Source organism: Cyprinus carpio, chromosome A3 (genome assembly GCF_018340385.1).
Source record: "Cyprinus carpio isolate SPL01 chromosome A3, ASM1834038v1, whole genome shotgun sequence".
In the NCBI taxonomy this organism is placed as follows: Eukaryota; Metazoa; Chordata; class Actinopteri; order Cypriniformes; family Cyprinidae; genus Cyprinus; species Cyprinus carpio.
In genome coordinates this window covers 11646444-11657970 of record NC_056574.1, presented here as the reverse complement: position 1 = coordinate 11657970, position 11527 = coordinate 11646444, and the positions used below count along the sequence as shown (strand labels likewise).

The 11527-nt window shown below is 36.9% G+C and overlaps 1 protein-coding gene across 1 annotated transcript in view; it reads right to left on the bottom strand.

Moving 5' to 3' along the window:
• Positions 1-2704: 2704 nt before the first annotated feature.
• LOC109048198 overlaps positions 2705-11527 on the bottom strand; it is a 66319-nt gene continuing 57496 nt past the window's right edge. The window contains exons 9-17 of the mRNA XM_042732549.1: positions 8649-9074; positions 7693-7950; positions 7356-7610; positions 7029-7271; positions 6621-6878; positions 4911-5219; positions 4579-4827; positions 4411-4494; positions 2705-4106 (exon numbers count right to left, since the gene is read on the bottom strand). Of these exons, the coding sequence (XP_042588483.1) occupies positions 4040-4106; positions 4411-4494; positions 4579-4827; positions 4911-5219; positions 6621-6878; positions 7029-7271; positions 7356-7610; positions 7693-7950; positions 8649-9074 (2149 nt within the window). The 3' untranslated portion in view covers positions 2705-4039. The remainder of the gene's footprint in view (positions 4107-4410; positions 4495-4578; positions 4828-4910; positions 5220-6620; positions 6879-7028; positions 7272-7355; positions 7611-7692; positions 7951-8648; positions 9075-11527) is intronic.

Here is an 11527-nt window from a genome sequence, read left to right as displayed (position 1 = left end):
AATGGTTTGAAAAACATGAAGAGTTCAAGGTGTTGCCCTGGCCTCCAAATTCCCCAGATCTCAATCCAACTGAGCATCTGTGGGATGTGCTGGAACCAACAGTTCAATCCAAGCAACTCCATGTCGCAACCTACAGGACTTGAAGGATCTAGCAGAGACACAGGCACCTTTCAGGGAGGTCCATGTCTCAGCATAATTAATACATGGATTATTGCCTCGAAGAAGAGGACATCATTAAAAAAAAAAAAAGGTTTTGTCTTAACAAATCTGCATCTTTGTTGTATTTTTCAAACTCTCTCTTGCTGAGCTGGGTGGAGCAAACTTCAGCAATGTTACTACTGGTCTAAAAACACTGATCTCTTGGAATCAAAAACTCTGATCTCTGCCTCAGTTTCAACCATAAACCTCATAGATCATGCACATGGTGGTCAGTTGCACTAAAATGCCACATTTTCTAATACAATATATTAGTCTAAACTTGCTGGCTGAACTAGCAGATGTACCTTAAATCCTTGTACTAATTCCAGATAAGCACAACAAATATTTTCTAACTGAGATGAGATGGAGCAATAACTCTAACGGCAAAATCAGCACATCCTGTAAACCTATTAGATAAACACTAGTAACTATTTCCAGGTTTTACCACACATAGACACCCACTACTTTCCCACATTACACAAGAAAAACTATGAAGAAAACCTACCACATGAGAAGACTGAGAAACACCTGCTGGGTCTATAAAAGCAAATTAAGGTTGTAGAAGACTTTAAAAACAAGCCCACAGCAGGTTCAAAGTGGAGAAGATGAGATAATTCATTGAAGAGCCCAGCAGAACTCTGCTTCTCAAGAGCTAAAGACAGACTCCCAACACATGATAGCAGAAAACAATCCACAAAACTGCCGGAGAAACTCTTTGTGTGGCTGAAAAACAAAAAGATTTATAACTCCATTTACTGCATTTTCATAGCATTATCTACACTAACTGCTGTGTTGTTAAGGTTAAAAGATTAAAAAACTTAAAAAAAAATAAAAAACTGAAAAAAAGAAGCGTAACATCAAAAACCAACACAAACAAACTGTTTTTTGCTTTTTGTCACACACACAATGATAGCACTGCTTCACATTCAGCTGGAAAGCCATCAGTTCACCAAGAGTACATACTTGCCATTTTAGTCGGATCATCAGTGTGTGTGTGTGTGTGTGTGTGTGAGACTCAAACCGAATCTGCTCTTTTGGGATATGTGACTAGATATTGATACGGATAGATTTTTTCATTATGCGCCATTAATCAAGCAAGAATAATATTTTCAAAATCCACATAGACAAGTTGACTACAAAGTGCATAGTATAAGTGCATAATGTATTATATGTCATTTGGTACACAGATTTCCCTATAAAACAAGCTTTCACAGAGATCAACAACATTCCACAGAAATGAATGACTCAAGACAGTCTTTCTCAGCAGTTCATGTGTAAACATCAGGTTATTCCAGACTCCATTTGTGTATCCATAATGAACTGACTTTGAGCTTGAATAACTTAAATGACAGCATGTAAGTCCTGCCCTCATTTTGACATCACCTTATTTAGTGTCTATCATGTTGCTGGAATGCACTGGATATACAGAAAGCTTTTTAATAATATATATTTTTTTCCCATAAGTGAAAAAGTACTTGTGATAGAAGATAGAAAAAAAGAGCTAAAATTATTTCATGTGATTTCATAAAATTACATAATATTTTATTTATTATTTTTATTTAATACTACATTTACTTGAAAAAAGCTAAATTACTTAATATATTAAGCCTTGTTGTCTGAAAAACATCATCAAAATTAAGTGAGTTCACGCATAAACAAGAAAAAAAGTGACAATGAGAAAAAAAAAACAATTCAAAGGGGAAAAAAAAGATTAGTTTTTTATCCCACGGACATATACTTTTTCTTGTTTTAAGCAAAAACTCATTTTGATCAATTAGTCAGTAAATAAGACTTAATACCTTAAGTCATTTTGCTTCTCAAGTAAATGTATCTCGTAAGATATTTAGATATTTGTATTAGAAAACAAAACAAAAATCCTGAGTAAGAAAATCTTTTTTGCAGTCTATCTCTCTTCAAAACAAACCTACGTGTAGTGTAATATTGTTGCATATGAAGACAAGGCACTTCAGCAGCTGCTCATCTCTCTTTCCAAACAATTGCGAGATGCTCTTATGCTCTGTAAGCACTCAGTCATTCTACTGACATACTCTTGTCGTACAGACATATTCATTGTCCAACTGAAAAAGCACTAAGATTGTTCAGTGATTGAAGACATTGTTCCAGCATGTCTGTGGAAATGGAATCGTCATGGTAACAGCTGTGCTCATAAACCCTGAAGAGAACAATACAAGTACCCTTATCATCCCCCTAATGTGAATCTCGATCAGATCGTCCTCTATTTCTCTACCTTAGAATATTGCTCAAAAGAACTGCTAAAATTCGATAATACATCTTAAATTCAGTAGTTATGAATTCAGAAAGACAAAAACTCAGTCTGTTCCTAAATAATGATTCAATATCCATCATGCCCAAGGAGAAAAAAAATCAAAAAAAAAAACAATAACAATAATATCGTTGAAAATGATTGAACTTTTAGGAAAAGTTAAGGAAAGGAAAACATTATGTTTCCAGTTCCCAAATGACTGCACACTGTATTTCACATGAATATGCAAATGAGCAAATTTTATTTCATACATTTTATGACCATATCCACAGGTTAATACTAGCACTACACAGGATTCAATACAAAAATTAAGAAAAAATAAATAAATCTAAAAAAAAAAAAAAAAAAAAAAAAAAAAACACAATCACAAGGGAAAACTCCTATAAATGTTTGTGATACAGTGATAATTTATTCTGACTGCTTCAGTACCATAACATTTTACACTGTAGTAATAAAAACAAAAGCTGGTAGACCCTCCTGGCTAACTAGCCAAACGTTCAGTCACAGGGATGAGGTAAGAGTATAATATCTCTCTTGTATTCTGTTTGCAGTAAACATTAGAGTTCAAACAGTGAAACACTTCCTGTTTGTAAAGGATTTCTCTCTTTGTTAGGATGTAGAAGAGAAGATCAAGTAATCAATGGTATAAATGCACTTGCTCTTTATTTTGGTTGTGTCATGTGTATGTCCCCCTTGCTAACTTCGCTTGTGAATTTTCTGGGCTCTTGTTATTAATAAATCATTGCTGCTCTCTACTGGAATGATGCTGATATTAAAACAGCAAGATGTCAAAGCTGCAGTATTTTACTTGAAATATAAGCATTCAAAAGCCTTTTTTCAGCATTCATAAGGTTTTATGTCAATAGCTTTACATGCATTTTTTTAAGCAATTAAACAAATAAAAGACTCCCAATTTATATAGATTATGCTTATTTTATAGTAGCATTAAACTGTTCTTGGAAATGTAATGCTGATTAAGTTTTTACAAAATAGTTTTTAAAGGATTCCAGTGAGTAGCTATTCTTTGGCAGTGCTAAAATACTAAAACTAAAAAAATAAAAGTGAAACTAGAAAACTGATTATCTTCTTACAAATCTATTTTTAAATAAATCCAGTAAGTAGATTTACTTTGGAACTGTTAAAACAGGCTACTACAATTAAAATGAAAATAAAAAAATAAATAAAAAAATAAGAATTATAGAATAAGAATAAACAAAAACTAAATTAAAAGGTAAATTAAAAATGTATATAGAAATAAAAGCAAAATAAAAAAATTCAGAACTATAACATGCATGATGCAAATAATATAAAGGGAGGAGAAGTGAAAAGACAGTTTATAAAGGAGATAGTTAATAGTTATAGTTGTCATAGTTAATGCAACAGAAACCAACTGTTGATTATGACTGAAAGTGATGATAACATGAATGTGGTTTATGGCTTGGTGGCTTGATTCATAGGACTCTGGTTGGGCAGATTCCTCAAAGGTTTTTACACCTGTTACCTTATCTTCATTGGTTATTTCACCTGCTTGTTGATTCCAGAGAGTGTTTCTTGGCATCACCAGATCTCAAAACGGGGGTCTGTGCGAAAGAGCGCTTTGAATTCAATTTTGTTGTTGAAGAGCCTACAGAGATACAAACACACACTGATATTAGCTACAACCCGCCGCTTGTATTCCTCATTTGCAAGTCACTTTAGATAAAAGCATCTGCTAAATGAATACATAAATACAGTCATGTAAATGAAACAAACACTTAACATCATTTCACTCTTTTGCACATGACAATATCAACTACCAGACAAACATTTGGACACACTTGACTGAAGTTTTTGTGATCAACAAAATGCTATTTATTCAAACATAAAGCACTTTAACCCAGATTTAACCATTCAAATAACTTCAGACATTGTGACGCTCAGACACAAACCTTACTGTCTTTATGTTACTGTTGCGAGTGACGATACTGTAGATTTTTGGAGCCAAAAAGTCAGTGATGCTATTGCCACTAAAACTGAGATCAAACAAACAGAAATATAAGAACTATTACATTATACTTCACAAATGTACACTTTGTGTTTCTTTCTCAGTCACTCACTCAATGTTTTGCACTTTGTGGAGGTTTGGGAGCAGCAGACCCAGGCTGTCATCGGTGAGACAGCACTGACTCAGATCCAGTTCAGTCAGTCCTTCAGAATATTCCAGAATCAGCTTCAGACCTCTACAGACCTGCGGATTCAGCTGAGTCTGACTGAGGTTAAGCTCTTCACCCAGCGCTTGAGAAAGAGACTTAGCTTCCTCAGGCCTCACATGAGCCAGAAACTGAAGCAGTAGAGATTTAGCACAGCTGAAAGAGAGCAAAAAATATATGATGTATTTTTGAATGTCTTTATATTTCAGCCTGTTTGTGTATCTGTTCATGTTTCTCACCATAGTTTAACAGAATGTAACACTGGGAACAGCTGATCAATTCCAGCTGTATTAATCTCACAGTCCTGCAGAATCAGTTGTGTCTTTGTGTCTGAATGAGCACTCTGAATGACTCTGGACATCACACAGCAGTCCTCAATGGTCAGATGTAGAGGCTCTGAGTCTGTGTTTGCTGTCAGATCCAGAGCAGAACAGCAGGAGAAGTCCAACTTGTGCTGCAGGATGGAGAGCAGAACTGCTGCTGTCTCTTGCTGGATGTCAGAGACACTGCAGCAGTGCATCATCTTCCGTAATAGCAGCCTGTCAACACTGAACACAAACACTATATTAGAACATATTCTTGTCATATCAATACCATCTGAGATTCAAACCATCTTAAACTTTTTTAAAGTAGCATAAGTGTTTTGCTCAAGGTTACTAAGGTAATAGTTAGTGGCCTTTATAAGTATGGATGATAAACTTAAATAATTCAATTATTCTGATCCCTCTTAGCAATTCTGAGTTTACACAGTCTTAATGGTTTCAGTCATTCTATAGGAAATAACATAAATACAATACAATAACTGAAATACATGTTAAATAGTATTCAAATTTGTATTAAAACGAAACCTAGTGAATATAAAAAATCATGCAGACATGAAACCAAAGAAACAGGAAATAGAGAGACGTTAATATGAATTGGAAGGCTGCATAGTTAAGCTGCATATCAAGGCTGCCACATCCTCAAAGCACAGCAAAAGGCAGTCTCATTTTGAAGTATCCTTGAAAAGCAGCCTTTTTTTGCACCCTTCATTTGTGTTTTTCCAAGTGTATTCTTCACATCCTCCAATCACCAACAATCATTTGCACACATTATAATCCACTACAGAAAAAGAATTTGTGGAAAATAAATCCGTACTTTACTTGTCAAAAAAAAAAAAAAAAAAAAAAAAAAAAAAAACAATTGGAGAAAGAGGCAGTATGGTTTATTTTTTGCTGTAAATTAATCACATAATGATAACTGCCCGTCTCCACTGGGAGACCACGAGTGGTTGTCATTCACTGTATTGCACTGATAGAAAGTTAGTTAATAAAATATATAGTATTTTTCCAAAACTGATTTTAGTATTTTCATGCTGTGACAAAAGGGTTAAAACGGGCGCGGGAAGATGTTTTAGGTTGGGGGTTTGAAATTTGAAATTTGAAATTTGAAAAGGGAGAAAAAAAGTCTGCTGTAAGGCAGATTAGAAACCGGGTCAATTGCGTCAAAAGGAATATGACCCATGCTTTATCATCTACTCCACTGAATCTGACAACTGATGACCACCTTTTGTAATGTTGACTAGCCCAGTCACATGTTGCTGTTTTTCAGTGGGTGAAGCTTGTGTCTCTGCTAACAAGGGGACCTATTTGCACTTAGTGTAAATAGACACTCCTATTTCTTTGTTATTATTCCCAACAGTTAAACAGTGGCCCACAGAAAAAAAAAAAAACAGGGTTTGCTGCAGCACCCTCTGCACCACCACTTCCCTCACCTATGGGCTGAAATCTTTATGACATTGCCATGTGCACACTGTATAGCTTCTCATTCTAACCTTCAATGCTCAGGAGGAATTTGGGTACTATTTTTTCTATTTTAGAAGCCTCACGAGGGCTTATATAGGAAGAATGCAGCCTCACTATGATGCAGCCTTCCTACTGAGAATCCCCCATAGAGAAAAGCAGTGAGACCTGAGGTGGGACACATGTGTGAAGAGAGGCAGAATGCTCTCCAGCTCTTCCTCTGGTATGGAGGTCCACTGTAGATTGAGTGAAACTGCAGTGCAGTGCTGCAGTGTGAAGCGCAGGGCCGCACAGTGAACAGAGTCCAGCTCTCTGCCCTGCAGGTTAATGTAGTTCTCAACTGAACTCAACAGACTGGACACAAAACCAACAGAGCCGGACTCATAGATCTCTCTGATTACAGACAGCATGAAGGTAGAGCTGATCCTGTAAAGACATTATACAAATCCTTGCAAATAAATCTAGATTTTTATTTAGATATTATTCAGTTGGAGATTTGTGAGAAAGAAAGGAAAACAATAAATCTCCATTTGGAGGTTTTCTATCATTTCTAAAGTGTTTTTGAGAGTGGTTTACCGTTTAAATTGAATCCTGTTAAAAAATGGCAACATTTTTCTGACATTACATCCAATGTTGCTCTTTCTGAGGTCCACAGTGATGTGTGGAATCTTGTGCTGCAGGAAATAGTGAAGCTCTTCCCAGCTCAAGGAACAGGAAGTCAGATCTCCACCCACTTTCTGCAGGAAGCACTGAGTCAGTTCCTCTTCCTGAGCTTCACAGACAAATTCAACCAGCTTCCGGAGAGTTTCTTTAGATAGTCTACACATACAGAATTTTTGTTTTATTTCTATGCCATGATAAATATAAAGTCAAAAACTGCTGAAATTTGTCTTGCGGTCAAACCTGAGAATCACTGGTCCCTGGTGACACAGTAGGACAGATAGAGAAACAGACAACATATTGTATTCAGTCAAATTCAAACACTGGACAGTCCAGAGTCTCAGAATGATGGCCAAATTGCTCAGGACCCTGGACAGCTTCCTCTCTGACCACTGTTCCATATTCAGGTTAAGTGTGAGTTCATAAACAGTGACAGGAGTTTGAACCCACATAGACCTCAATGCCTCCGCTATTCTCACCACCATATAACCACTCAGCCTGAAAAAAAAAAAATGCACACTTTAAATATAAGCAAATCTCAATCAACATTTGAAATGTTGATTTATAATGGTGTCTGTACCTGAGTGTGTGTAAGTTTTTGATGTGTCTGAAAAGAAGCCTTGTTCCTTTTAGAGAGATGGCTTTTGATTTTAGAGTGAGGTTGAGTCTGTCAGAAGAGAAAGGCAAAACTCTCCCCACAGACCTGCAGGTTTTACTGGGTAAATGTCCTTCCAGACTGAAGGAGAAGCCAAGAACCTCCAACAGTAAAGTCACCAGCTCTGGATTCTCTCTGTACTGGACCACTTTAACTAGTGTTAACAAACACAGCTCAGAACAACTGAAAAAGACAATAAATACTTGATTAAAATAATTACAATTAACACGACCCATTACAATTGGAAAAAAGAACAAAGTATTGAGTTTATGTGCAAAAAAAGTATCAAAGTTCAAAGTTTTTTATTACTCAAATATAAAATAAACAAAAACACTGCACTGAAGGGGAAAACACAGGATCCACCAACACAACAAGGCAGGCGAGACAAGGGAGGACAGAGACAGGATTGGCACAGTGGGGAACACCACACAGAAACATTGGATGTCATTCTGGCACAGGGCAGAGAACACATGGAGAATAAAAAGGGAAAGAACATCAAGAGGATAACAAGAGAGGAGAGGTGGCCTAACTGGTGGTTTACAAGAACAGTAGAGGCAAGACAAATAGGGGGGCATATGGCACACAAAAACAAACATAACAAAAGACACATGCTCAGACAAAACATGAAGATGAATGAAAATGAAAACCATGACAAGCCGTGCATTACAAACATGTCAACGCAAGAGCACCCGACAATTATAGCAGATCACAAGTCAGGTGCTTGACTAAAACACACAAGACCTGACAAGAGCACACAGTGAGGAAATGAGCACTCAACCTGTGTGCTCAAAACAAAAGACAAAACAGAGCATCAATGTCCGAACCCTGTCCCTGAGCTGAAACCGAATTAGACAGAAGTGCCAGAGGTAAGATTCTCTTACCTCAGCTGTGAGATGTAGGGCAGACACTGAAGTAAACTCATCACTTCACTCTCTTCCTCTGAACATCCTCTCAGCTCTACTGGTTTCTTCTCTGTTTGGAGTTTCAGTACTTCCAGGAGGATGGAGCTCTTTCTCCGTGAGAGATCTATGATCCAGACATCAGGTGCTGACTGGAAAACTGACTGTAATGCTGGAAGGAGACTCCTGCCTGTTTGAGTCTCATAGTCCTTCACATGTGAGCAAAGATCCAGCAGGAAATCACTCTGTTTAATTCTGTCAGACCACTGATAAGGAAAAGAGCTGTAGGTGCAGACTGTTTTTAACAATTTCAGCATCTGCTCTTCTGTCTGTGTCTCAGTCTCTGCTGCTTTAATGAGGAGTTTCAGAACAAACTGCACTGCATAATTGTTGTTCCAATGATCAAATCTGTTTTCCAAAGAAACATTTTTTTATACAAAGATAAAAACATCTAGGTTACCTATATAATCCTGTAAGATGCTCCATCATTGCATTGATGCTATGGGAATTCCACATGAACCGGTGTCTAAAGCATGTTCCAAAACACAGCAATTAATTGGCTGAGAGCATGACATGATGTACCATACCACATCACCGAAATTATTAATAGAAAGAAATGCATATCATCAAATTGTCTGAGGAAGACACACAGGCCTGACCGAGGTGTGGGAATGCAACCTTATTATATATACCATATTGTTCTGAATATAAGACGACCCTGATTATAAGATGCCCCCCCCCCACCCCTCTTTTCAAGATGTACCTTTTGCAAAAAGTGTTTTTGAAGACTAAATCTTGTCTTGACGTAATTCATAAAAAATTTAAAAACATTATACATACATAATTCATTTCCTTTTGAAAACTATGTAAATGTACTTTACAAAAATGGTTGACATAGCATAGGGTGAATAGCAGGACCTCACTTTGAGGAACTCTAGTTCTGTACCAAACAGACACTGAACTGGATCAGACTGTCTTTGTTCATACCAAGACTCAAAGATTTTCCATTTTGCTGCATACATTTTTCTAGTAGAGAGAGCCCTCAAGCTCAAAATCATATCCACCACCTAATCTGAAAGACGCATGTCTATGAGCTGGCACCCTTCAGGGGCTAGGCCCAAAACTTCTAGATCTTCGGCCTGGGATGGAAGATCATCTCCCAGACTTGAGATAGATGGGAACCTCACATGGAGTGCCATCCAGGAGAGAGATCAGGTCTGACAACCAAACATGGGCTGGCCAGAATGGTAGAGGGCCACTCCAAAACCTTGTTGACCATCGAGAACTGCACCCCAGCCTGAGAAAGAAGCATCTGTTGATAGAGATTTTTCATGTCAACACTTCCAAAGAACTGATCCTTGGTTCAGAAACCTCTGTGTGCGTAATCCTTATTAGTACCCCTGAACCCTGAGCCAAAGCTAAAATCTGAACAAAAAAAAAAAAAAAAAAAAAAAAAAAAAAAAAAAAAAAAAAAAAAAAAAAAAAAAAAAAAAAAAAAAAAAAAACCTGAGCCAAAGCTAAAATTAAAAGCAGACCCAATGAGATAACACTAGCTGCTGCTGCCATGAGACTCGGCTGCCTCTGAATGTGAATGACAGATAATTCCTGGCCTAACTTGATGCCACTCATGGCAGTAAGGATGGCAAATACACATGCAGGAGACAATCGTGCCTGTGTAATGGAGGCCAGCGAGTAGATGCTGTGCAGGTAAACCTCACTGCCCTGATCTTAAGAGAAGCACTGGCGACTGACGCTAGTGGCTACAGTCTTTAGCCTCCTTGTTAATGCACCCGCCTCCCATAGCGACTGACGCTACACTCTAAACCCAGATATTGTTTTAAATAAACATTTTTAGTCGTCATTAATTATTCTTTCTTGTTTTTGTAAAAAACTTTGACATTACTAAATATACTTAGCTGTTTGAAGTATTCAGACAAAATATTGAATGCAGTGATTATGTTAACTAGATATAGCTACATGTGTTAAGTTTCTGTAAGGGGAGGAGCCCTGTTCCAACACGTTTGAGCAGTGAGCGTGGGATCTTTGAAGATTCCGGCTGATGATGCACGCAATGGATTTGGAAAGCAGCATGTAATGGTGAGTGTGTTAACTTCTATATCTTTATCTTTCCGGGAAAATTGATAATCCAAAAGACCGGTCCGATGACAGCGTTACTGTAGTCGGTTCACAGTTTAGCTATAATGCTAATATTTAAATTGGTGTTTCTTTTGGTTCACAGTTAAGATAAGTTCATCAAGTGTGTTTCTGCATGTTCATTTTAGCTGTAACATTAGCATTTCATTACCATTAGCTTCAGTCGTTTAACATCAGCATGTGTGCATCAATTAGCTTTTTGTTAAAGCTACGTTAGCTTGTCTCTTTGATATATTATCGTGTCTATTATTATTTATAATAACTGCAACTGAGTTGTTGAGCTTAAAGGGTTATACGTATGCTAAAAATTTATGCTGAAAGTTTCAGTTAGTCTTGAAATGTAACACTTTTTTCTCTGTTTTAGGTGTTTATGGAGTTCTAATTAACGTTACAGGATTGTGGGCAAGAATCTCAAGCATGAAATCATTGACCGACATATTCATAGTCTAACTGAGATATTTCAGTCTAGGAGAGAGAAAGTTGGGCAGCTGTTGAAAGCTTTCACAACAAATCAAGGTTGGTCCATATCCGTTATAGACTTGCATTGCATAGATTTTAACAGCTTAATATTGAAAATGTATCACAAAAAGTTGTGCTCAAAATTGTGCTTGATTGGTTCTGCTTTCTTGTGATCAGTTCTTTAATTAAGTTGGCTTGAAAAAGCCAACTTACTGATCTACTATCTAATCTTATTATTATTATTATTA